This window comes from Onychomys torridus, chromosome 14 (assembly GCF_903995425.1).
Source record: "Onychomys torridus chromosome 14, mOncTor1.1, whole genome shotgun sequence".
Lineage (NCBI taxonomy): Eukaryota > Metazoa > Chordata > Mammalia > Rodentia > Cricetidae > Onychomys > Onychomys torridus.
This window is the reverse complement of record NC_050456.1, coordinates 42851105-42878028: the sequence shown is the minus strand read 5'-3', so window position 1 is coordinate 42878028 and position 26924 is coordinate 42851105. Positions and strand designations below refer to the sequence as shown.

General features: G+C 40.1%; 1 protein-coding gene and 1 pseudogene across 2 annotated transcripts in view; one reads left to right on the top strand and one right to left on the bottom strand.

Moving 5' to 3' along the window:
- Positions 1-2433: 2433 nt before the first annotated feature.
- Syt16 (synaptotagmin 16) overlaps positions 2434-26924 on the bottom strand; it is a 259361-nt gene continuing 234870 nt past the window's right edge. For both annotated transcript variants that reach the window (XM_036206626.1, XM_036206624.1), the window contains exons 6-7: positions 24746-24935; positions 2434-7692 (exon numbers count right to left, since the gene is read on the bottom strand). In XM_036206626.1, the coding sequence (XP_036062519.1) occupies positions 7379-7692; positions 24746-24935 (504 nt within the window). In that variant the 3' untranslated portion in view covers positions 2434-7378. The remainder of the gene's footprint in view (positions 7693-24745; positions 24936-26924) is intronic.
- LOC118595972 lies at positions 15691-15797 on the top strand (annotated as a pseudogene).

Genomic DNA, 26924 nt, shown 5'->3' with positions numbered 1-26924 from the left:
TTGCAAAATCAACACTAGAAAACAGCTGTTAACCCATCTTCCATGTTAAAAATGAAAAAGAATCAATATTGATCTGACACATTTTACAAGGATGCCCTAAAATGAACCTTTTGGGGTCTGCAGGGTGGAGGTCATTGTCCATCATGCTAGGCTTCATAAATACAGTTTCTACCACATTCTTTGACCATATCTGCCTCATCCCTCACCTTGTCACTCTCTTTCCCCACTCACACTGCTGTTCCTCTTTCTTCCATCTCCCTTCTCCTGTGTCACATATAAAAATGGTTTTGTCTACACATATAAAAGTTTAGGCTCCAAAATGAGAGAAAATATGTAACCTTTCTCTTTCTACATCTGTCCTACCTTCCTTAATATGATCTCAGATAACTAACATTTATTTAAAAGAATAAAAAAACGCAGGGTTCTTCATCCACATCCTCACCCACATATCCGATGGTTACAGTCTCCAGTCCACACATTCAAACAGGAAGGAGCAGCCATTTCTGATTCGCAGAGCCCCAGTAAGAACTGTCAGCCCTGATAAGAACTGTCACATTTGTCTGTACGGACCCTACCACCCCCACCGTATAAAGAGAATTCAGTATTCAGTCACAAAAGTTCAAATCCCCATGTCACCACCGTCTCCTGCTGTAACTCAGTTCTTTGTAGGACTGGAACACTGCATTCCTCCCTCTGTAGATATAAAACACCCATTTATTTGGAAGAGAAGCATAAGCTGCCAAAGATATTTATTTCTTAACTAGACACAGAGTAATAACTTCCAAATCCTCTCCCCTTTACAGGAGGGAAGAAACCATGGTAGAAATATATTAAGTCCCAAATTACAAGATAATAAAAGTAAATTTTTGCTTGCCTGCGGCCCTTGTCAGAATCCAGCATGAAAGAAGAGGCTATTTAGAAGCAAAAATATTGTCGAGTTCTTTTATTCAGCAGTGCATCTTCTAGCCCCTGCCCAGATTCCAGAACATTCTAAGCATCGATGACTTTAGTTAATATGTTTTGAATACATCCAAAAATTATTTAAAAAGTCAAATGGATAATCTAAGGGAAAAATCAAGTCAACAAAAATTATACATACATCTGGTGACACCGCGGGGAAATCTGCCTTCTCGTGAACCTCAAAGTCGATTGGTAATATTGTCATATGGCAGTAAGAAGGTAAAGCTCCCCTGAGACACTTGAGGTGGCATTAGTGAGCACTCGAGAGCCGTTCACAGAGCTCAGCAGTGATTCTAAGAACATCCATCGACCTCCATGGCTGCCGCCCGTTATCTGCACTGTAAAATCTCAAGCTGCGCACAGGTTCCATGTGGGTTGTAAATATAGGTGATTATCACCTCCGTGTCTAGGATACGGCAATCTGACCCAAGGGGGATGAAAGTAGTCAACAGTCCATGTACCAAAGGAGAGAGCCAGCCAAAGCCTGCAGGCACCCCAGTGTTACAAGACCAGAGTAGCAACTCCCCAGAGAAGAACTAAGAAGCTGAGAAAAAATCCATGCGGGGAAACTATAAGGGGAAGAATATAGGCCAGGAGCGTAGAGATTACATACACACCAGAACTAAATTTAGAAGAAACCTTCTAAAGAAACACTTCCTGGGTGCCCTCCCATCCTTCGGGAACAAATGCTGCCAGCACAACTTCCTGTTTTAAAAGCCATGCTTCCGGAAGCTTCTTGGCAATTAATTCGCTCTTTTGGGCAACCAAGGCTGGCCCCCAACTCAGAGACTGCCAGCAGTTTTCTCCTGCTTCTTTCAGCCAAATGTGTCTCACTTCCTTCCCATAACCCACGATCAGAAAATCTACCTTGGACTACAAATTTAAAAAAAAAAAAAAATCACTTAACAATTGCATATTGGTAAGCGCTGTGGTTTTAATGTTAGCCAATGACTTCAGAAAGATTTTTAAGCTCTGTACCATCCCAGATAATCTAGTGCTAGACATGGGGAAATCCAACCAATACATTTAAGCTAATGTGAAACATCCGCCTTATATTTTTGGTAATGCCAATTAAAGTCTCATCATTAAGTGTTTGTGGGTGCTCTGACTCTATCATGTGGTCAAGATCAGAAAAATGTACATTGTCCTCTCCAGTAGGGTTTTACCTTCTGGGTCATTGTGACCATAAGTCACTTCCCAGTCTTCCCACCTCCCACCCCACAGCTTTATCATCCCAACTAGCTATCCCCATTGGAAAACACTAAGCTAAATGACATAAGCCCAATGCCTCTGTTCCTGAATTGGGAAGCATGTTGACATCTTAGCAGTGGGTAGAAGTACAGCTTCACAGCTTCTTATCCCAGAGTCGGACCTGGGGATAGAGCTCTGTTGGCAGAGTGTTTCCCAGCACCACAGAAACCAGGCAATGTGACACACACCTTTAATCCCAGCACTCAGTATATGGAAGGTGAAGGATCAGAAGTTCAAGGTTGCCCTCAGCTACTTAGTGAGTTCAAACTCATAGGAGATCCCATCTTCAAAACTACCACCATGTAGATGATGATTGGCCCACGGCATCCAGTGACATTTGAGGTAACTTGTCTCTGACTTCTATTGGTTAAAGGTCAACAAAGTTTCTTCTAAACTTTTAGGACATCTTCATCACTTTTCATCACTTGAAAACAACTGGACATACACCCCACTGTATCAAGCAGGAACCATTAAACTGAAAAGAAGTTCTGTTTGATGGTGGAATTCCTTTCACTGTGATCTAATGGGAACAATGCCAAGTAACTGGTTCTGAATGGAACCTTCAGTTAGACAATGAATCTTAAGTTTTCACTGCTAAAAATTCCTCATCTATAAAGATATAGATAATGTGGGCTTTAAAGATGCATCGATTTTTAAAGACTGTAACTGTAGTATTGCACTGCTTATTTTTGTAGATCAAGTGAAAATCTATAGCAAAATGCCATCAAGTGTTTTGATGGGGACAGTAAGTGGCCTATCTGCCTATAAGCAGCAGAGTGGGTTGAGGAAAGGCCTGTGAGCCATTTATCAAGATGTAAACATAAATTATTTAAGTCTTGCATTACTTCCAAACTAAGAGAATAAGACAGAGATTTGGTTATACCTCAGTTGATATCTACAGTGATGTAACTTACTCATTTATCATGCTCATTTCCTGACAAAATCTACTTTCTGTGCAACTCTCGGCCAGCTTCATGAAGGTATGTTTTTCACATTCCTGAGAAAGATGTTTTGAGTTACTGCCTAGTGTTATAATCAAATTCCTGGAAAAAGTAGTCAGCCTTGAACATGTCTTTCTCAAGCATGATTATCAGGAGGAAATACTGAGTATTAGCTTTGTGCCAGCTTCTGTTCTGGTCACATTACATCTGTGACTTCACTGATATGTCTTAAAGGAAACTTAAGCAATAATTCTGCCTTCTATTTGAGAACACTGGGGTGTGGGTTGGCTAGGTCATTTTCCTAAGGTCACACAGCAGAGTTCCACCTAAACCCAAGCTATGATCACATGGCCTACTTCACTGTCTGGGGTCTATTTGGTTCCACACCTTTAAGTATTGTCCATAACCCAACTGATTGGTCAGTGTTGGTTGATCTTAAATGCCTTTCTCAGTCTATTTATAGATTCTTCTTGTATATACACCAATTATGCCAAACATGTCCACATACTAATTTCTTCATCTCTTCCACACTAGTTTTTCTTATAGCTGTATCTAAACAAAGTAGTTTTTCAGACAATAAAAGGTCTTTTGTCATTTCAAGATCTATCATCCGCTTCTCACTAGGAATTTAGAATGGAGTTGTCTTTACACATAGTTCCATGCGAAATTAAGGGGGAAGCATCATATGTGTTTTCTTGTATATTCACTTATCAGCAAATAATATGCCCTCATGCCAGGCATGATAGTTCATGGCTGCTGTAATCTCAACACTTTGGAGCCTGAAGCAGGAGGATTGTGAGTTTAAGGCAAGCCTGGGCTATACAGTATGTTCCAGTGGGCTACAGTTAAAATCCTGTCCCCAAATTATTTCCACTTGGTTTTATGTCACGTACAAGTGACTCTTTCCATACCCTTTAAGTCCTCTGAATGAAAAGCACAGCCAGGTTTGGGTGGACACACAGTTCAGTGTCCACACGGAAAGATCAATAGATCCAAGAACTTGCTATGAGATTTAAATAATGCTTTACTTGGAAGGAAAGATTTGGATTCTCAGATAACACCTTCTAGTACAGCCACAATATAAATCACAATACCAAGAGGCAGCAGTCATTTGTATAATGCCATGAATGTGCACATTGAAAAGGAAGAAGGGATGCTTCAGTATAGCACCTAGCACTGTGGAGAACGTCAACATTTGCATCAATGCTGGAACTATCAGCAAAGCATGTCATAGCCAATGGCACCTAAGTTGAACCACCACAGATGCAATGCCATGCCTCTTTGCAAACATGGTGTGGTTCATTTCTGGGGACTCATGCTGGTGAAATGTTGAGAATACTACATTCATGGGCATTACAAATTCTTCTTATGCCAGGGAAAGCAGGACTCCCTCTGCCCAATAGTTATTTGATCAGCAAAAACAGGGTCCAAAACACCTGTGCATCTCTCACAGGGAGCCAGCAAGGGAGAAGGAACCCAGAGCAGGTGTTTGTCGGCTCTGGTGAATAGTCCATTAAAAAAAAACAAGGAAAGGAAAAATAGTCAGAAGGGATCTGAGAATACAGCAGTTACCACCCTGATTGGTGAAACCAGCTCTTCTCACGTCAGTGGGAGCCTGTGCCCTGAAAGAAGGCCCATGATGAAACACATTTCCATAAACTCTGTGCGTCTTGTACTTTCAAAGTTCACTCTTCAGGAAAGAACTAGCAAGCAACAAAACCCAGCATTTCTTCCACGTCAAGCTCTGCACAAGATATTAATCATTAGCTAGCTAAAACAGGCAAAAGCAGCTTTCCCACCACAGAGCCAACTAATTATCTTTCATAAGTCTTTTGAGAGGCAAATGTAGCTGTAAACACTCAAGTGAAAAACATGTTAAATGCATTTGGGTCTAGACTTTGCCAAGAAAATAAGAGAGTCTAAGTGCACAAAATCCAAAGATCTTCCTAAAGCAGAATTTCAAATTGAGGTTAAAAAAAAAAATTCAGCTTCACATTTCAGTGCATCTTGTCTTTAGAATTTGATGTCTGTACCATCCACAGAGGGTGAATGCTGCTGCATAATCAAGATGCACATGTGTTATATGACGAGTGGTACTAACAAAGAAAATTATTTAAAAAGTGGGGGAAACGCTTTTCAGGCATCTTTCCTCTTGAAAGGATGCACACTGTTGTAAAGCTCACTACACCAGCAGAAAACCCTAAAACTGGGCAAGGCAGGGAGCAGAACAGAAAGCATAGGTGATTACTGGGGACCACAAAGCCCTGGAGGCAGGCAAACATGAACGAGGAAAATCCAGGACTGTCTGTACAATATATACAGATTTTTTTTCAAATGTAAATTTGAAAATGAATGCTGCTATTATGCCAGTGGCATAAAGGAAAGCATAACGAGGCTGCTCTACTTCCCTTTAAACACAAGGCATACAGAGAGGGAGGGATGTGAAAAGCCAATTCTTCGCCGCTCTTCATCAATTGCACTCAGTTCTACCCTGTGACACAGTCATTGCTGCAAAGACCACTCAGCAGTTAATGGACACGATGCTGAGAAAGCACTCTCAGGTCTTCCCAAGGAAGATAAGGGAAAACCCAAAGGACCAGAAGAGAAATGAAGATAATTTATTCTGCAAATTCTTGTCCTTCCAATATAAAGTTATTTCTTCCAAATATCTGATCCGTGTGATCACAGTAGCATTATCCCATGCCCTTGCCTGGTCTTGTCAGGATAACCATTACAAATTGCAAGGAATAAATATGTTCCCCCAGCATTGCAGCCTACGCTTACAATCTGTCAAAATGTAAGAGCTGAGGGGGAAGGTATGTGGCTTTGACTGTATACATCCATCTCTAGCTATCACTCTTCCCACAGACAGGAAAGAAGTCAACAAGAAAACATAAAAGGCTAAAAATAAATGACTGGGCAATTGCTCAGAGAACCTGTAACATTGGGCACAGGGTTAAGTGTGCATGCCACCCACCTCTTTATCACTTCCAGGTGAAAGTTATTGAAATTAAGAGTTCAGATCTAGGAATCAAGAAAATAAAAATGCACTGCAAACATATGTAAAAGCTGCTCTTAAGTAAGACCCTATGCCCAGAACCATGCATGGTCAGCATTTTAAACAGTACGTGCTCAGAAGACAAGGAGTCACTAATACACATTGTTCCATGTGAGAAATAGCACTGCTGGGGATTTAAATGCTCAAAGAATTCACTGTCATTCCATACAAAAATGACATTATGTCTTCACTCACAGGAGTTCACATGTTCAGTCTCACAAGTCAATCAAATCAGTATTTATTAAGATCCACTGTGTGCATTTTACTATGCTCTACTGGCAAGGTACATAGCCTAAAGATGAACATGGCTGACATGCAGGGGGACATACAAAAAACATAAATGTGAGTTAATATAATTTGGCTATAGAAAAGGTATAATCCAAATGAATGCCAGATTTGGAAACATAAGAAAGCCAAGACTTTGTTATCTCCTTGGTTTTCCTCTTGTGTAGGTACTGATTTGGTTTTTTTTTTTTTTTAAAGGCACAAAAAAACTCAATTTTTGAGATTTTACATATTCAAAAGGAGATGGGTTAGATAACAGTCACTTTTTAACTCTTACAACTGTAAGATGATCTGTGTAACCCAATTCTCTTAGAAATCATGATATCTAATTGAGAAAAAAAAAGAGGCATTTCATGAATACAAATTTATTTTACACCACAAATTTATAACAATTATCTTTTAAATAAACAGATCTTTTTTATTCATAAAAAGAGTAGGTGTGGCAGAGGATTGTGGATTGGTTACATCTTCCTGTAACCCTAGGCATCTGATTCATTTCTCTCTTTTGGAATTTTGAACACTGAGAAGAGTGATTCATACACCCCGGTGATGGAAAACAGCAACATTACAGCTCCTTTAAAATCTCAGTCTATTCTCCAAGCAAAAAGAGAAAGCAGGAGAAGCTGCATCCCACAGTGTGAACCAAACCACGATCACCCATTAGCACAAATTATGACATCACCAGCAGTCTCAGCTAGAGTACCGTTTCCCAAACTGTGCACTTGGCCGTGACAACATTTAAACAAAAACCAAACCTTTGACAATGTTCTAAACCACAGAATGCCCTAAGATTAGTAAAATTCTCAATTTGAAATCCCCTCCCCAAAGACACCCACAGGCCTTGGTTTCTGATAATCAAGGCTGATAGAGCCCCTTGGTAAACCTAGGCTTCCAGCAATGTATGCCACCTGCATATCTGCTGGCCTTTGTTTTCCCTCATCTCCTCCCAATGCTCCTGCTCCTCTTCCCCACTGCTGTTCTGACCCAGTGCGATCCAGCCAATCATCTCCTTACGCTTCATAGTGCGTCTACTGTAAATGGAAATCATCAAGGTGACATCAGAGAGCTGGAAGAGGGCCACCTGGAAGACAAAGGTCTCTTTATAGACAGGATTGGGTTGGCCGCGCCGAATGGATGTCTTGCATCGGGACATCTCTTGGCCCACACAGTTGAGGAGGAAGAGTTTGCCATATGTATCTGCAGCAGAAACAAACGAGAAAAGAATGAGAAAATATCAGTGCTTTGCACTGTACTGGCTTAGCTGTAATCTTCACAAGGACTTCCAGTTTCTCCTTGCCATGGTATCTTCAGGTCTGGACCACCACATCTTGCATAGATTATGGAAAGGAAAAGGAATTTTGCCTTATATGTCTGTTGTTTCATACAAGCCAGTCTGGCACATCAGGAGGCTCATTCGAACCTCTGTTTGTACGGAGTCTGTATGGAGGTGCACAGGCATATGTACAATGGGGGTTGTGGCCATCCAGAGAGAGCTTGATTTATGTGCCAAGATGAATATGCATACTTTTTCTCTGTGTGGGGGATTTTCTTTCCGAGTCAATGTATTGTTTTCTGTCTGGGCTGAAGAGTATCTTCTCTTCTTGTTCTCCGCATAGTCTACACATTCTCTGAACCATCTCATGATGGAACTGCAGCCCACAAGCATCACCTCCACTTTCCTGTGCATTCTCCCAATTCCCTGATAGCCCAGTGGCCATCCACCTTCCCTAACTTTGGCCAGCAACATTTAATTTGCACAACACTGTCTCCAGAATCCCTGTGACTCTGCCACAGCACTCAGGGTCATTGCCCACTGCCTGCAAACTGCTAGTCCCTCAAAGGTAAAGAGAGGGTTTGCCTTATTCTGCCTGGCTTAGTTCCTAACTGGAGCTAGACTTCTAACAAATAATTTTATAATGAATATTCATGACTAGACAGAGAGCTAAACCCTTTCCTCTTTCAATCTCATGTTTTTCAAACAATGAAATCAAGCAAAACCCCTATACTAGAATACTATGAAGTTGTGACTGACGTCCTCCTTTTCGTTACAGAAAGGTAAGGAAAGCATCCAAATTTTACTAACATCATCTACTTTGGCTAAAATTCCTGAATGAATCATTGTAAAGAAAATTATCCTCGAAAATTCATGTTATCAAAATCACTTCATTGATCATTTTTGGACTTTGTTTTTTCTTAACTACAACTTTGCTTCTAACTTAGATACATGCTACTATTCATAAAAAAAAAATCAAATTGTTAGGGTGTTTCCTAAGTTCCACCACTCTGTACTTTCTGTTCAGTGTAGGCAGAAAGCTCAGTGTTTGCAGCTTGCTTTCTCAACTAGCCACCAGTCTAACTTTTTTAAAGCATAAACCCAGATCTCTATAATTTCCTCTCCGAGCATTGTAAGGTAGGAAGCAAATTACAACCTATGATTTTCTTTGTATGTTGATCTTTTTTCTATTCCGGTTTGATGTGTTATTTTATGCACTTATCTGCTGAGAAACACAAGGTGTGAGATTACACTTCAGGTGTGAAAACACTTCTCTGTCTCAGAAACAGGGCTCTCCACTCCTCAAACTGTTCCACAGAAAAGCTGTCAACAAACCGACAATGGGTACGAGGCTGCACTTCCGCAGCCGAATTGCAACAGGACCCTGTAGGAAAGCTCACTCCAGGCGTGTTGATCTGCTCAGGCAATTCTGCCAGTTGGAGCAGTGGGGATGGAGTTCATCTTTCAAACAAAGACTTGCTCATTTTGCAGAGAACATCCTGAGCTTCTGCTTGTCCCAAGATAGATCTCTAATTACAAGAAAGGCCTACTTATCACTAACTTCACCACTGACTCTGGGGCACAGGTGCATGACATGGAGAGATGAACATTTTATAAGCAATACAACATAAAGGCACCCGACTAAAGGAAAAGACACTGTACAGTTCAAAGAGGGAAGTTTTAACCAACGTGCCCTTCAGGAAGTCTTGCCTGGGTGAAACTGGCAGGGACATAGCTAGAGTCTTTTGGAGCCCCACAACTGACTCCAGTGAGCACCAGTCCAACAGGTAACCAAAGACCCAACTTAAATGAGCCCGATTTTATTTCTTTCTTTGGAAATTGATCACAGAAGCTATAAAACAACATTGAACAAAACTTCATCTTATGAAGACTCGGAAAACTTGATAATATCTTTATAGTGATCATCACAGGCTAAATGAGTCAGAGTCCCTTGAAAGAGGAGTGACTTGTATCAAGTTATTTGTCTCATGGCATAAAGGAAAACTCCACTTGTACCCTAATATTTTGAATGTTTAAAGAAAAGCATGCATATTAAGTTAGAAACAGAATTGTGGTTAAAAGTCTGAAAATGATCAATGAACTGACTCTGATAATATATTTATATTTTATTCATAGTAGCTAATAACCCCAATTTACCAGGGCACAAAAGTATGTCATTTGTGGCACAGAAGGCATTTACAACAAAGAAATAAACAGCCACAGAAAAGAGCCCACTCTAAAACACCTGCCCATTCACAACCCAATACTCTACCCAACCACTGCAGAGTGAGCCTCCAGGGGTGATCTACCAACCACTGCAGAGTGAGCCTCCAGGGATGGTGTATCATATACTGCAGAGTGAACCTTCAAGGGATAGTCTACCAAATACTACAGAGTGAGCCTCCAGGGATGCTGTACCAACTACAGCAAAAAGTGTGCCTTCAAGGGATGGTCTACCACCAACTCCTGCGGAGTAAGCCTCCAGGGATGCTATACCAAGTACTGCAGAGTGAACCTTCAAGGGATGGTCTACCAAATATTACAGAGTGAGCTTCCTCCAGGGGTACTATACCTTCAGGGATGCTGTACCAAATATGCAGAGTGAAACTTCAAGGGATGGTCTACCAACTACTACAAAGTGAGCCTCCAGAGCAGAGGTCTTTCTGTATGACTCAAGTATCTGGGAAACAGGGCAAGTGAAAGGTAGTTGGCCATTTAATTCTCTGTTCCTTTTTTAGTATATTAGTACTTACAAAGCATTTTAAATACATATGAGAATAGAGAAACTAATATCACATGTTCCTATTTGGGGTGGTTAACATTTTTCACACTTGCTATGGTACTGATATTTTCTGAGTTTTGTTTGTCTTTTAAGAAATAAGAAGTTGGGTATAATGCTCACATCTGTAATTCTAGCACTTGAGAGGCCCAGGCAGAAGGGTTATTATGAGTTTGAAGCCAGTCTGGGCTTACATGGTGGGTTCTAAGCTACATAGTAAAACTTTCTCAAAAGTAGCCATATTGATGACTCTTGAGCAGCCCTCTTTGGAATGTTCAACGTCTAAAGTTGTAGTTCATCACTTCCAATGTATGTTTTTAGACCTTTACCATGTATAAACAAAAGAAATCCAAAACATACTTAATAGCATTTTTGTACATTAACATATTTAACACTCTAGTGTATATCTTCCTGAAATATTTTCATTTTTGATAGCCATATAACAGTTTAATAATGAAAATATATTAATATTTTACCATACAACAGAAATACATTGTCAATGAAAAGTACACAAACATCTTTCAATGAAAACCTGCAAAATACTATCATTATAAACAATTTCAGTAGAGGACACCAGCTTTGTCAAGTGCTATCTTAGGCTTGCAATTCCACATATGACACTTCAAATATGTGTTGTAATAGAACACATTATTTTTGTGCACTTTGAGGACACAAATAGAATTATCATATAATGTAGCCAGCACCCAGCTAAATATATATTTTCACTCAACATTAAATTTTTAAGTATTATCTCCATGTTTGAGACAGACAGATGAGTTTATTTCCATATTTATTGTCCCAATGTATCAATGAATTCCAACTTGCTCACCCATTTTCTCAATGAAAAGATGTTTGTAACAACCAAGAAACACAAAGGCTTCCACATTCCATCTGCATTATATTGATAGTTAACAGTCTCTCCCAGAGATGTCAGTGGATATTTATGTTCCCTGAAATTCTAGATGGCAAAATCTTTGCCACTTGTATTTACTGACAGTATTTTCTCCCTGCCAGGGGCTTCCCTTCCGGTTGTGTTTGCAGCAACTTCTGTAATATTTTTAAATTTATTTGTGAAATTTATAAATGTCTTATTTTCAGGGAATGCTTTATGATCCATTTATTTTTACAACTGGAACACCCTACTCCAACTCCATAGTCTCTTGTATTTTCTTCTATAAATCCTAATTTTTCTCCTTTATCGTTAATCTGGCTAAAATTAATATTCTAGTGTGAGATAAGGAGCTACTTTTTTTTATATGAGAAGTGGTATTCAATAAATTATTCAGCCCCCCAAAACTCATGATGTCCAGCAGGTCCCCAGGGTTCGGGTTTGATTTATTATAATCAGCTCAAAATATATCTTGCTGTTTTGGATAAACCCTATATCTTTAAGCTTTATATAGGCTAATCCTTATGTCATCTTTAGACTGTGATTTTTAGTTACTTTAAGGTTCAGCTTGTTTTAATTGGCTCTTGGTCATGAATTTTAGAATCATCTTGTCAAGTTCAAAAACCATGGTCAGAGGCCATTGAGATGGCTTGGTAAATAAAGGTGTTTGCTGCCAAGCCTGACAATATGGCTTCAATTCCCTCAAACCCACTTGGTAGTAGAGAACAAATTCTCTCAAGTTGTCATGTCCCTCCCGCTGTGCACATGCGCGCGCGCACACACACACACACACTCACACACACACACATACATACACACACTCACACAGTCACACAAACACACACACACTCACACACACTCACACAAACACTCACACACACACACACACGCTTACACACACACACACTCTCTCACACACACACACCCTCTCTCTCTCTCTCTCTCATACACACACACACACTCTCTCTCTCTCACATACACACACACTGTCTCTCTCTCACATACACACACACACACACACACAATACCATTTAAAAAAAATTTTCAAACTGTTGGAATTTGAACTGGAATTGTACTAGAGATATAGACTAATATAGGAAAAGCTGTTGTTATAATGTATGGAATTTCTTCATCAATGAACATGGTATATCTATCAACTTAACAATTTAAGTCCCTTTTGCTATTTTCTTCCAAAATGTTTTTATTATTCCTTCTATAATTTTCCCACTTGCCCTCAATTAAAGTCATTCTTTGGAATCTTAGATGATATGTTGCCATTATAATACTAATATTCTTAAACTTTATTTTTCAACTTTTGCTGGTGTATTTGAATACAACTAATTTGGTACAAGTATTACTTTAAATTTGTACAAATTGGTAGATATCCTTGTGTTTTAGGCAATTGAATTTTCTATATATGTAATGTTAGTTTCACTTCTTCCTTTCAAGTTTTACCTACTTTATTCCTATATCTTATGCTATTAAGCTGCCTGGAATGTTACTGTCAAGTTAAGGAAGTTCCCTCTGGACCACGTATTAGTAGGTGTACATCTTTCTAAGACTCTGTTGTACCAAAGAGAGATGAATCCTGAAAACTGAATTCCCCTCAATTCTTGCCAGTCAAATCCCAATTAGATTCCACCAATGAATGCTACCCACTAGAGACAGTAAAGGAAGAAAGTGGAAAATGGAAGCATTAATAGCTGACACAGGAAGAGATTGTCCAATGTGTTTGGAACTCCTGAGAAACACTCCGCTGTGAGCACACGGAAGAGCAATCCTGTGACATCTGTGTTTCAGATTCCCAAAGAAAAGTTTTCCTGGTGGTTATCCTCCAGCCTTACACTGACTGATCTTAATAGTTAAACATCCTCTGACACAATGTACTAGGTAATTCTCTATTTTCTAGACAAAAATCTGACTCATACAGTAACGGGTAATCTCAACAGGAATGCTGCCTTCATAAAAAGCAAGCATGAGAAATGACTTAGAAGTCACGGCCAATTCATTAAGAAGGTAGGATCAGAGGGCAGAAGAAAAAAAAAAAAGAGAGAGTGGCAACCCATACCCCCAAGAGAGTAAAGCTGCAACTTAGAAGGGAAAACACATACCTGATGAACACGTAGCCTAAGGAAAGGGATTCTGCAAACTCCGGAATTCACAAGTATGTGTTTTGGTGTGATTGGCTTAATTCAGGTGATAAGAGGGAAAAGACAGCCTTGGAAAAGAACTGACCCGTGTAGAACTGACCCATATTTGAGGAAATAGCATAAAAATTTAGACCTTTCAGTATTTCGAAACCTGATTGTTTTACATCTCCAAAGAGTAAGAAATAGATTTTTAAAGTTTTTTGTAAAGGTTGCCAGGTGAATACAAATTCACAGTGAATATATAATTAAAGCTGTGGCCTTCCAAACAATATAAATTGGCTGGACCATGTGACTGAGTTCTGAACAATGGCACATGAACAGCACTGTGGTCTTCAGTCATCTCTACAGTCAACCAATTCCATTCAAGTATAATCTCTCCTGCTGTCTTTTCCCCCTTCAGGGAATATATATATATATATATATATATATATCCTCATTGAATAAAAAAAGCCTATGTCCCTTAGTCAGAGCTTGAAGCGAAGTCATGTGACTCACTTTGGACTGTGGGGGGAAAATGTTTTGCTGTGTTAGGGTGCTAAGCCAGTAGGATCTATTGATTACAGCATCATGGCCTAATTGATATTAACACATCTTATACTACACATCTGCTGAGTTATTTTATCATTAAGAAATTATGCATTTCATCAAAAGCCTGTGTTAAAAATCTACTGACATTATCATATTTATTTTTTGAAAACTGTCAAAAATCTATTTGCATCTGAGGAAGTCAGTCATGTCTTCTCATGAATTAGTTAACATATCAGTTATACCAGCAGATTTCCTAATATTGCATCATTCTTGCATTGTGAAGTTAAGTCAAATTTTGTTAGCAATCAGCAATTTCTTTCCCCTTCTATGTTATAAAGCTAGATAGGAGAGTGAGGAAGGGAGCAGTGGTAGATGGTACAGAGAGGCACATATTAGTATAATCTTACAGCCTCTTTTATGTGGCGATTTTATCCCTTTGTATTTTTTGTGATTGTTGATGTTCTATTATTGTTTACTGCTTTGGTTTGTGCTATTTGTTTTCTATTTCCTTGACTTATAAAATGTTTTGTCTGTTTTATATCAGTTGAATTGCATTTTCTTTATTCTTGTTCTCTATATTGGTTTGGAAGATTAAGATTTTACCATGCACCATGATTTATTATCTAAAATTAATCAGTATTTCTGCTTTCCATTTTCCTAAATTTCTAATTTTTAACAAGCTTTTAGAGGGCATCTTTAACTTTCCTTTTATTTATTCTTTATGTCTTTCACATCATGCATCTCCATCCCATTCTTTTCCCATCTCTTCGTATCCATCCTCTACCCTTGTGATCTCCCCCCAAAATAAAATTTAAGACAAAAAAAGAAAAAAAAAAGGAAAAAAAATCAATCTCATCATGGAAGTTATAGTGTGACACAGTGAGTCACACAGTAAACCCTTTTGTCCATATATCTTTACTTGCAAGTGTTCATTGCAGAGCCACTGGTCTGGGTCGAAGCCTCTGGTTTCTACTATACTATTGATGCTGGGCCCTCAGTGGGACTCCTCCTGATTATCCTGTTGTTGCCCTGTATCATGGAGATCCTGCAGCTTTGGGTCTACTGGACCAACTGCTTCACATTGGAGGGCTCACCCTGGTGGTGAGGATAAGGGATAGCTGGCAGGCTGATCAAGCCTGCAACTACCCAGACCCAGAACCAGGGTTGTGAGTTGGCCTACCCCAACACCCACCCTATCTGTGATCTGCTGGAGCATGTGAAGGAGCTGGTCCTGCAGACCCAAAGCTGCAGGATCTCCACAACACAGGGCAACAACAGGATAACCAAGAGGAGTACCAGTGAGGGCCCAGCAGAAACCAGAGGCCTCGTACCAGACCAACAACTCTTTGCAATGAACACTTGCAAGTAAAGATATATGGATAAAAGGGTTTACTGCATGAATCACTGTGCCATACTACAACTTCCATGATGAGATTGGTTTTTTTTTTCCTCTTTTTTTTTTCTGTTTTTCTCTTAAATTTTATTGAGAGGGGGTAGCAAGGGCAGAGGGTAGATACAAAGGAACAGGAAAATGAATAGGATCGAGTTGCATGATGTAAAAGTCACAAAGAATAAAAAGACTATATTTTTAGGGATCATTTCTATAGTTTGTTACTAGAGAGTATTTTTAGGTTTAAAAACAAAATTTGGCAGAAGGCTGAGAAGTCCCCATATAGTCCCTGATTCCACATACCTTGGCCTCCTAATATCTTCTTTTTGATTATTTTTCACATCAGTTTAAATGATCAATTCTTGTGTGGCCTATTAGTCTGGTTTTGTACTACCCTCTGTTATCTTTGTAACATATCCTTCCAGTATCTAGAAAGTTTAACCAAGCAATTCTGAGGAAAAAAGAATAATTCTCACCATAGCTGATATTGTGCTTTAATAATTGCAGTAAGAACAACAGCATGCATTGGAGATCAATGGAGTGGAACAGACAACCCTGATATAAACCCATGCAGCTACTGCCACCTGATTTGCCACAAAGATGGTAGAGTATGAATCGTAGAAGACACAGGCCTTTTCAACCAATGGTACTGGAGAAACTAGAGCTCTCCATATGCAGAAGAATGAAGCTAGGTCCCTCTCTCTCACTCTGCACAAAAATCAATTCAAAATGGATGTCTCAAAGACCATGATGTAAGACCTGTGGGTGGAAGTACTTGGGGGAAAACATGGAGAGACAGAAGTACAGGCAAAAACTTGCAGAAAAGGAGTTTACTAGCCCAGGAAAGAAAGCCAAGAACTGACAACTGAGATTATACAAAATCACAGAGCTTCTGTAAAGCAAAGGTAAAAAAACCAAACGAAGAGGCGGCCCTCAGAATAGAAGGAAATCCATGCTAGCTACACAGCTGACAGAGAAGTGGCTAAAATACACAAAGAACTCAATGGAACAGTGGGAAACCAAACAACCCAGTCTAGAAATGGGCTAATGAAATGAGCAGGCAGTTCTCAAAAGATGAAGTACAAATGGCTAATAGGCACATTCAAAATGTTCAACGTGTTTAGCCACCAGGAAAATGCAAATTAAAACTACATTGAGACTCTATGTCATCTCATTCAGAATGGCTGTCATCAAGAAAACAAATAATAGAAGCTGGAGAGACTGGGGAAAGGAAAATTCCTGTATACTGTTGCTGTATATGCAAACTGGCACAGCCATTATGGAGTATGGAGGTCCGTTAGAATACTAAAAACAGACCATCCATATGATCCAGCCATACAGCTGAAGGGGTTGGATTCTGTAAGCCACAGAAACATTTGTGTGGCATGCTTGCTATAACACTGTGCCTAAGAGCCAAGCTAAGAAAAAAGTGGTATGTATACATAATGGATTTTTATATAGCCATAAGAATGAAATTATGCTGTTAGCAGTAAAAATGGACATAACTGGAAACATCCTATTAAGTAAAACACACCAGATCCAGAAAGTCAAATATGACAGGTTTTGGGTTTTTTTTTTTTTTTGAGACAGGGTTTCCCTGTGTAGCTTTGAGCCTTTCCTGGAACTCACTTAGTAGCCCAGGCTGGCCTCGAACTCACAGAGATCCATCTGCTTCTGCCTCCCGAGTGCTGGGATTACAGGTGTGCGCCACCACTGCCTGGCCAATGTTTTGTTGTTGTTGTTGTTTGTTTGTTGTTTTTTTTTAATTTATGAATATTAGGTTTTTCTATAGCCATAGTAAAATATCTATGTATATATGCCATGAAAGTAGAAGCAGAAGGATCTAGTGAGGAGGAGGAGTGGGAGAAGGCTGTGGGGCTCAATATGTCAAAGTATACAACAGATTTACATCAACGTGTCCTTTCGAAGCCCATTAGTAAATACACTATTAAAATAAAATCTACCGTCTTGACCACTGCTCTGTGAGACTGAACATAGAAAGTGTCATGAAACCATCACCACCACCCATCTCCAGAACTCTCCCACCTCTCAAAGCCTGAAACTCTAAGCACATTCTACACGAACTCACGTCCCTCTCCCCTCCAACCCTGGCAGTGCAACTCTACTGCCTGTGTCTACAATCCTTACTACTCTACATTTTATCTCAGGTAAACAAAATCATGCAGCAAGTTCGGTGTGGTTTATGTAACTAGTGTAATGTCCTCAAGGTTTAAGTAGAGTGTCGCACATGTTGGGACTCCCTACCTTGCATACGCCTGAACATGTCCTATGTTAATGTACTGTTATGCTCCACTGGTCTTTCAATCCCCAAGTGGATGCTTCTTTGCTTCCATATTTAACTATTGTGAGTAATGTCGATGTGAACATGGTGGTACAAATACCTCAAGATCCCGCTACCAAATTTTTTTTTTAGTATATGTTCACAAGAGGAATGGCTCAATCAGACAGTAATTCAATATATTTTTAAGAGTTACTTTACTGTTTTCCATACCAGCTGATCTACGCACAAGGCAGAAGGACTCAGTTTTCCTACAGTCTAACTCTTGTAACTTGAGAAGTCCTGATTACAGCTGTCCAGCAGGTATTAATATCCACTTGAGTCTCTGTTTCATTTTCCTGGTGACTGGTGATGTTGAACATAGTTTCACACTCCTCATGGCCACTGGTATGTGTTCTCTGGAAAGATGAGTGCTTAAGTCCTTTAGCTATTTCAAAATCATACTTCTTGCTATTGAGTTGTAGGAGTTATCTATATATTCTCTGCACAAATCTCTTTTTCAAATAGATGATTATTATTTCTCATATTTTGGTTAATTTATTATTCTGCTGCTATCTTTCTTTATTCTTTGTATTCATGTATATGTGCATGCATGTTCACATGTGTGAATGTGTACCACAGTACAGATGTGGAGGTCAGAGGACAGGGTTCAGTGTTAGTCCCCACCTTCCACCTTGTCTGAAACAGGTGTGTAACTAGGCCAGCTAGCCCATGACCTTCTGAAGATTGCCTTGTCTCCACTTCTACCTCACCACAGGAGCACTGGGATCACATGCCAATGCTTCCACATTTTCCTCTACATGGGTTCTGAGGATCCAAACTCAGGTCCTCATACTTGCATAGCGAACATTTCCCCACTGAGCCATCCTGCCAGCCCCTGCTGTCGCGTTTGATTCCCATTTGTCTGTGTTTATTTTGCTGCCTGTGCCTTTGGTGTCAAGTACAGGAAATCATTGCCAAGTCCAACATTATGATGATTCTGCTGTTTCCTTCAAAGAATTTCACATTTTAGGCCTTATGTTGATGTCTTTGATTCTTTCCAAGTTGATTTTTGTTTATGATGTTAGGTATAGTTTCAACTTCATTCTTTTGAATGCATCTAGTTTTCCCAGTCCCATTATATATAATCACACACACACACACACACACACACACACACACACACACACACACACACACACACATATACTGCTAAACAATCTTAGCATCTTTGTCAAGAAGCATTTGACCATATGTGATCATCTCTTAAGCAAATGAAGATCTTAGAATTCTTTGATTGCCAACTCTCTTCCCATCCTTCATGTTACATCTGCCTAGGATTTGACTTCCACTCTGCTGTTTAATTCCCAACACTGATCGTGTTTACTACGGTTCCTGTTTTGTCTGACACAACATGCCCAGGCTTACACTCATTTACGTCTTTGTCAATTCCTTTCTTCATGACTCCTGCCTGCATCTATTACTTCTTTCTAATTCCTCTTTCCTCCTCCCTGCAATATATTATTTAGTATTCTTTCAGTGATTAATCCCTTTCAACTTTCAAGACTAAGTCTATTTTTTCCTTCACTCAAAGAACAAGCTGACACATTGAGTGTTTAGCTTGTGAGACTTTAGTGTTAGTTCTGTGGTTGAGAAGTACATCTCCTCAGTTAGTTTACCCTCATTCCTCTGTCATTAACCATGGTTTTAACTGTCTTTATTCAGATATAATTGACATACAATGCTGTGATTTTACCTGTTGCTTTTAAGATTTTTTTTCTTTAGACTAAGCTCATGTATCTCTGGCTGGCTTGAACTTGCCATGTGACAGATGATGATCTGTCATCTTCTACTAAGTTCACACACCACCATTTCTGATGGATGCTGCCCTGAGGACTGAACTCAGGGCTCTGTGTATGCTAGGCAAACATTCTACCAACTTAGCACATCTCCAAACCACTTTTAATAATTTCTGACTTTATTGTGACAACTCAGTTTTTCTAGAAAAAGAAAAATTACATGTGCACTTGGTAAGTTGGCACTATATCTCAATCTTCATGAGAACTGACCATTCTTATAAGTACACGGTGACTACTAAAAAAACACTGTTTAACTAAAACAGTTCTAAAAGAAGGCCTGTGCCCATGCATGCCCATTTTCATTGAATCCCTTTCCCCATGCACTCTATTTGTATACTGCACCCTTAGCTTTCACTTCTTCACAGCAAACAAGAGGCAGCTCAGGTTTGCTTTTCTGTTTTTCTTTCCTCTACTCTACTATTGTGACTGCCTAACAAGGTTAATACACTGCTGCTGTTAAGTATTATCATTTGGGTTGTAATTATCACATGTGACTAATCATGGGCATGCTGAGAAGCTGGGAGACTTGCTGGTTTTAACTGGAGGGTATGTCTTAATGATAGCTTTTGACAAGCACCATTGTATGTGGCTATACACACACATGTACGCAGTGCAGAAACACACTGTCAATGAAGGCAGAGTGGAGACAGAGAAAGGGAAGTTGCCAACAGAATAGATGACTTCTTCAAAAGATGTCAGTGCCTGTGTGTCTGTAGGATCCCTTTGTTAATCTTATTTAATAGAGAAGGAAATTAAATTCGGAGGAGTTCAATCAAATGTCAAGGCCAAGCAATAACTGGGTGGCAGGCCTGTGCTAACAACAGAGGAGATCTGTTAAAACTCAAGTGAATTGCTTTTCCAGGAAACCAAATTCAAAAGACAATCAAATGTTTCTGAACAGTCCTAATATCTTACGCAAAGGAATTTGTAAAGCACGTGAGGATTTCAGAGAGCTACCAGATACCAGATCTTATTCTCTCGCCTGTTCTCCAGCTGTGAACCTTATACTACCTTACTGGCAATCGCAGTGTTTCTGAACAGTAAAATGAGTGTACACACTCGCCTGTTTGTTTTTGGTTTAAGGTTGACACTCAGGAAGGAACCGCTGGAATGTCACAGCATGCCAAATTAGACAAGAGACTTCCTCCCACTGTGACAGCTATTCTTCCCTAGTTGTCAACTTGACTACACCTGGAATTAACTAAAACCCAGATAGCTGGGCACACCTGGGATTTTTCTTAATTAAACCATTTGAAGTGGGAAGACCCAATTTTAATCTGGATCTTTGAGGTGGGAAGATTCATCTCTAATCTAGGCCATACCATCTGCTGGCCAGCTGTATAAATGACATGGGAGAGGGAAGGTCTCTCTTTTTGCCTGCTTGCTCTCAGGCTTCTAAATCCATTCCTTCACCGGCGTTAGAGCCTACTTCTTCAGGACTCTGATGTACACTGAAGACCATGTAAGACATCCAGCCTCAGAGACTGAACAGCTTCTGGATTCTTGGACCTTTCGTTCATAGACAGCCATCACTGGATTAGCTGGACCACAGCCTGCAAGGCATTCTAATAAATCCCATAAATATGTATACACATATATGGAGAGATTCATTCTATAAGTTCTGTTACTCTAGAGAACCCTGACCACCATGAACACATTCTCCACATCATGAGACCTTCTGGTTTCAGCCATTTGGTGATAAACCAAGGGTAAGAAGACTCTGTTTGGCATAGTTACTAATTGTTGTGACTCATGTCTCTACCACTCTTTTCCTTAGCCTGCTGAGTCCCCCTCGCCAGGGATTTTACCTTAGATGTGGGGGAACTGATTGCAACTGGACTGCCTGTTTCCTCTCAGGCTCTCATAAAGAAAACGAGTTCCATCTACTATTTTTCTACATTGTCTGTTTTGCTTAGGGAGAACAAGTGAAGAACCCCCCCACAGCAACCTTCTGATTGGGTTAAACTGGCAAGTTCCAAGCTCTTTTGTTTTAGGATAAGTCACAAGGCAAGAGATACTCACATCTAAATCTTACGCTTTGTCTCTTTTCTGGCAAGCTGTAAAACTTGAACAACACTGCAAAGAAGGAAAGTTCCCAATGTTCAGGCTTAGCCTCCTCTCCATATTCACCCAAGCACCACTGTTCCACAATCACGGCCACCTGCAAGGCAGGACTGAGACTCCCTTTTTACAGAAGAGGTGGAGGCACCTGAGCTGAGAGACGCAAGGACAGTATTTTGTGACCCTGATTTCATGTTCATTTCTAAGGCACACATCTCCCCTAGTAGGCAGGCCCTTGGGTATCCACTAACACAGGTAAGGCATCACTGGCTGCCTGTCCTCTCTTCTGCTGTGGATAGCAGTGCACCCTGCATCCTTCCTGCCCTGTTCTCACTCACAGCTCATTTATTTACTGACTCCTAGCCTCTTCCCATCTCCACTTCTTCCAACTCTTCTCAGTCACCTCATAACACCAAATACATACCTTAATTTGCCTAATAGATGCCAATGTAGTTAGTGCTCATGCCCTAATGCAGAGCTAACACTGTCAGCTTCCCAAGTCCTTGAAAGTACCAGGAGGTCCCTTTTAGGAGCTCCACAAAGAAATGTTTTACACTCTTATCCCCTCCTAATTGGCTTTTCCTCAACAACCAGCATTTTACATAGACAAAAAACCTTTTGTTTCCACTGCTTGGTTTCAGTTTTAATTAAGAGCCTCACAACAGCATTGCTTTCTAATGCTTTGGTTTCAGAGAAGAAGTATGCCAGTCACAGTTAAAGTTAAATTGTGACATTATGTCTATAATAAATCCTACACTTGTGTTCATGGACTTCAACTTATGGAATTAAATCCATTTTCAAGTTAAGACTTACCCTTTTGTTCTATTCAGGCTTAAATAATTATTACAATGATTTCTTCTTTGGGCACATTTTAAAAATAGAATTGTATGAAGATACAATGGTATGACTTCACTATCACAGCTCTATGTGTATTATCCATAACTAAAAATATATATTAATTGCAGGTGAGGAAACAAATTCAGAATATCTGAGTAACTCACATCTAATATATAGGAGAACCTGAGTTTACAGTGTGGTTTGTTAGTTTCTAGATGATTCTTTCTCAATAATCATGCTATCCTCCTCCCCTGTACTGGCTATATCATCCAGCACACAGAGGAGAGCTTCCTAACTTGGACCTGAATGGGCCATATCTATGATGCACAGCTTCATCACTCTTTGAACCTCCATCATTCACATTCCCCAAATATTGTTCAGGTATTACCAGATCTCAGCAACAGAGGAAAGGAGATTGGCAGGTGCTCTGGGGGAGAAGCCTTAAATCAGGATCTTAACAAGTACTAGGCTGTTGTAGAAAGAAAAGATAGGCCTATCAAAGAGCCTCTAGCTGTGCAATTAATAATCAGTGCCTATTGCATATTCTACATAGCTTTCACCTGCCTGAATGGTGACATGGAATGTGGATTATGCACCTCCCAGTCTGCTCCATTACCCAGAGTTCTGGGGCCTTCTCTGCTGGCATTAACCTAGTTTTGTTAATGCATGTGTGTTGAGAGGAGTATGTTTATTTGTATGTGTTCAAGTGCATTTGTGTGTTCACATCAATGTGGATGGTGGAGAACAACCTTGGGTTTCATCCTCAGGAACATCATTTACTTCATTTTAGACATCTCTCATTGGCCTGGAACTTACCAATTAAGCTACATTAAACTGCCTGGCGAGCAAACCCAAGACATCCTCCCCCACAGTGCTGAGATTACAACAGTACCACCATTTCACATGGGTTATGGGGATTGAACTCAGGTGTTCATACTTTTGAAGCATATGCTTAGCTAGCTGACCTAGCCCCTAGTTCTCTTTAAAGGTTTGGCTAGAAAGATAGCCACTTATAACAGATGCTTGGTAGTCTACAGCAGAGTGAAAGGTGGGCAATAAAAATCTCAGACTTGGTTATAGGAGCTGACTCTAATCCAGCTCCTCATCTCGCTCTTCCATGTGACTCCAGGGCTCACTAACTGTCAACTTTGTGTTGATTTCATCATTCTATTAATGAGATTCTAATTCCCTTGAGAAGCATATTCCTTCCTTTCTACTTTCCCAACTTCAAGTTTACCTTCCTGTTCAGAGGAGGCTAGAACTAATTCTATAACATGTTTCTGACTCTCTTGCAGCTAGCATTCCAGATACAAAATATATTCTTCTAATTAGATAGATTTACATGAGGTCCAAAAAGCAGAAGTTCATCTTCTAAAGCTTCCTTAGCAGGTAACTAAAATCGTAAAAATTTGTGGTGACTTTATAACAGCATTATTTCAATGTTCATTATCCAACTTCTTAGTTTGGAGGGCTATTGAGGCAACTGGTAGCAGCAGTTATTTGACTCTTCCTGAACCTTGATCTCCTCCATGGGGGGAAAAGGTTGTCCTAAGCATTTCTTCCTAATAGCTACCTCAGAAGTAGTCATTTTCCTAATGAGACAGTCCTGCATTGCTCCAGATCTATTCCCTTTACCATATAACCATTACTAACATTTCTGTATGCTCAGTGTCTGTTTGGCACTATGCTAAGCCCTTCATATAAATTTATTTATTTAAATATCATACCACTCCCATCAAGAAGGTATTTTTTTCTAAGTGGGTCAAGAAGGGTTCAAGAAACTGTGCAAAATTAGAGTAAACTGAATGGGTAATAACAGATCTGGAACTCAATCCCAGCTCTGTCTGCCTCCCTCTAAAGTCAGAGTTCTGCCTCTGTACAGTTGAGGGCTTGTAAAATATTGGCAGATTTCAATTTCCATGCATGTTACATTTCTGGAAAGACTTCAGTCTTTTTTCTTAAATAATATAGACACACAGATCATTCTAAATCATGTCAAGACATATTTAGATACCATAGAAGTCTTTCTTCTAATTAAATAAAAGCCATGAAGAAAGCCAGAGGTATTGTTTCATGAAAACATGTCCAAGCCATACCAAATTTATCTTTTACCACAAAAACAAAACTGAAGAATTAAGATAAAACAGACAAGGCTTTTCACTTGCCTCTAGAGATACCAGAGCTAGAGCAGCAGACACATACTTACCAGGAGCTCGGTTAGCAGCGAGGTTGCGGAAATGGCTGCCTTTGATCATTTCCACAGATAATCGCCCTGTTGTGGCATTGTAGGACAGTCCCACCAACAGCTCTGGCACCCCTCCATGAGACAGCGACTGTGTGGATGAAGCACTGTCACTGTGAGACACCACAGATGGGCTAAGCGGAGACTCTCCACTCTGGAGGGGAAGAACACAAAGAATTCATTGGTCCATGCTGCGTCCCTCTCTTTGAGAGAAAGCTGATATTATGTTTGGTGAAATTGTGACCCGGTCTCAATGACTGCCAAAGACTACCCATGGGCACTCAGTGTGAATTATAATGTGCCAGGGAACACAGCCATGTATGAGGTGGCCTATGGTACTAGCAGACATATTTATTCCAAGAGTAGTCTCCATTCAATATTTCCTCTCTAAAAACAAAACGGACAAAGATGTTATTGCTAGTGTAAATCAAACCTTCTAAGATACATGGAGTGTGAATAATACATTTAATATAGGCCAAGATTCCCTCCTGTGTAATTTGCTCCTGAATGTTTCTGTGGAACCTACCCACTCCAGGCCTGAGCTTTGTCTCTGTTCTCTTCACTCCTGATGAATAAGGCAATACAGAAGACATTTTGTCTCAAAGATAAAAGAAATGACCACTGGGTATTGGCCAGTATATAAAACACCTGGTGTCTGGTTCTGCTGCTAAAGAAGTGTATTCCATATAGGAATTTTTGTCTCCTATGAGGAAAAAAATTACACAGGAAGTGAGCACTTTTACTCTTTGATGTTTGATGGAGGATCAAATACATGGACTGTGGATCTTGGTGAACCAAGTGGCAGCAGGCAAACCCAGGAAAGAGCCCAGGCTTTCTCTCATGTTTATTCATGTACACACTTCTGAGTGCCATTGTTATGCACCGGACACGTCAAAAAGAGGACAAGATAAATGAAGACACCGATTCTTACTGAGGAGCATGAGTGGGCATCAACCTGGCTGGCTAGAACAGACCAGCAGTCACTCCAGCATACCACTTCCTCTATGGCACACAAGTGCATGGGACTTCTCTTAAATCTTTCTTGTCTGTATCTGAAATTATTTTCTAAAACTTCTTGCCAGCATCCCAATAAGCAAAAACAATATAAGGAATCAAATGCTGTACATGTCCAGGAGACTGCATCATTTTAACCAAACCATGTGTGTTTCTATAAGAGCCTCCAAGCTTTCATGGATCATGATTTGTAAGCAGAATGGCTAGTGGTCTCAATGGGGGCCTTACAGGCTTTGATGCCCAGAAGTTAGAAATGTACCAATGAAACCTTTGCATCCTTGGGAGGAAGGCCACTCTGCCTTGTATTTCTATAGAAGCCTCTGCTGTGGTGCTTCTCATCATACTGTTTACCTACCCCTATCAGGTTCTTAAATCTGTATCCATTACTCAGTCCCTCTTGCATATATGCATATCTGGCATATAATCATGGTCAACAGTAGATGATAAATGAGAGATTTTCCTCCTTCAAAATTCCTTCCCACTGGCTCCTTCTCCCCCATCAGCCTGTGCCCCAGCACAGAGCCCAGGGCCTGGTACTGACGAGTATGGGTGTGGTCATTCTCACTTCTGTGCTTCATAGTACATAGACCCTTCCCTTTTTGACTCCTCTCTGAATCTCCCCCTCTGTGATTTCATGATTTTAAGTAAAGGAAGGATTTGCACAGACATGAGACGTGATCTGGCTTGTGCTTTCTTGAGCTCATTCTAACTCTTGTGTCAGAAAACAGCAGAGGCTTAGAGGCCACCAGCAGGAGACTATTCCACTAGCCCACCCGAGAGCTAGGTTCAGCTTACATCTAAAGAGAACGAACAGCTTTCAGCTGGAAAAGGGAGGTCATGGGTGAGCGCTACTGTTTTGGAGCTAGCGACAGGAAAGATGAGCTTGCCAGCAGGAAGGTCTCAGAAGACAGCAGGTGGCATAGATTTAGAGAGGCAAAAATTAGGATCTCCAGTATAAAGATGTTCAGGCGGAATTAGAACTTCAGATGGATGGACCTTCCTGGAATGCTTTTTTTTTTCTCCACAATGCCTGTGTGTGCCCACCTCCACCTTAGTCTTGAGTATCCACCCACACATGTCACCAGTCTTGTTCCCTCAGTTGTTTGAGCTATATGGGGGTGTTTTCTCC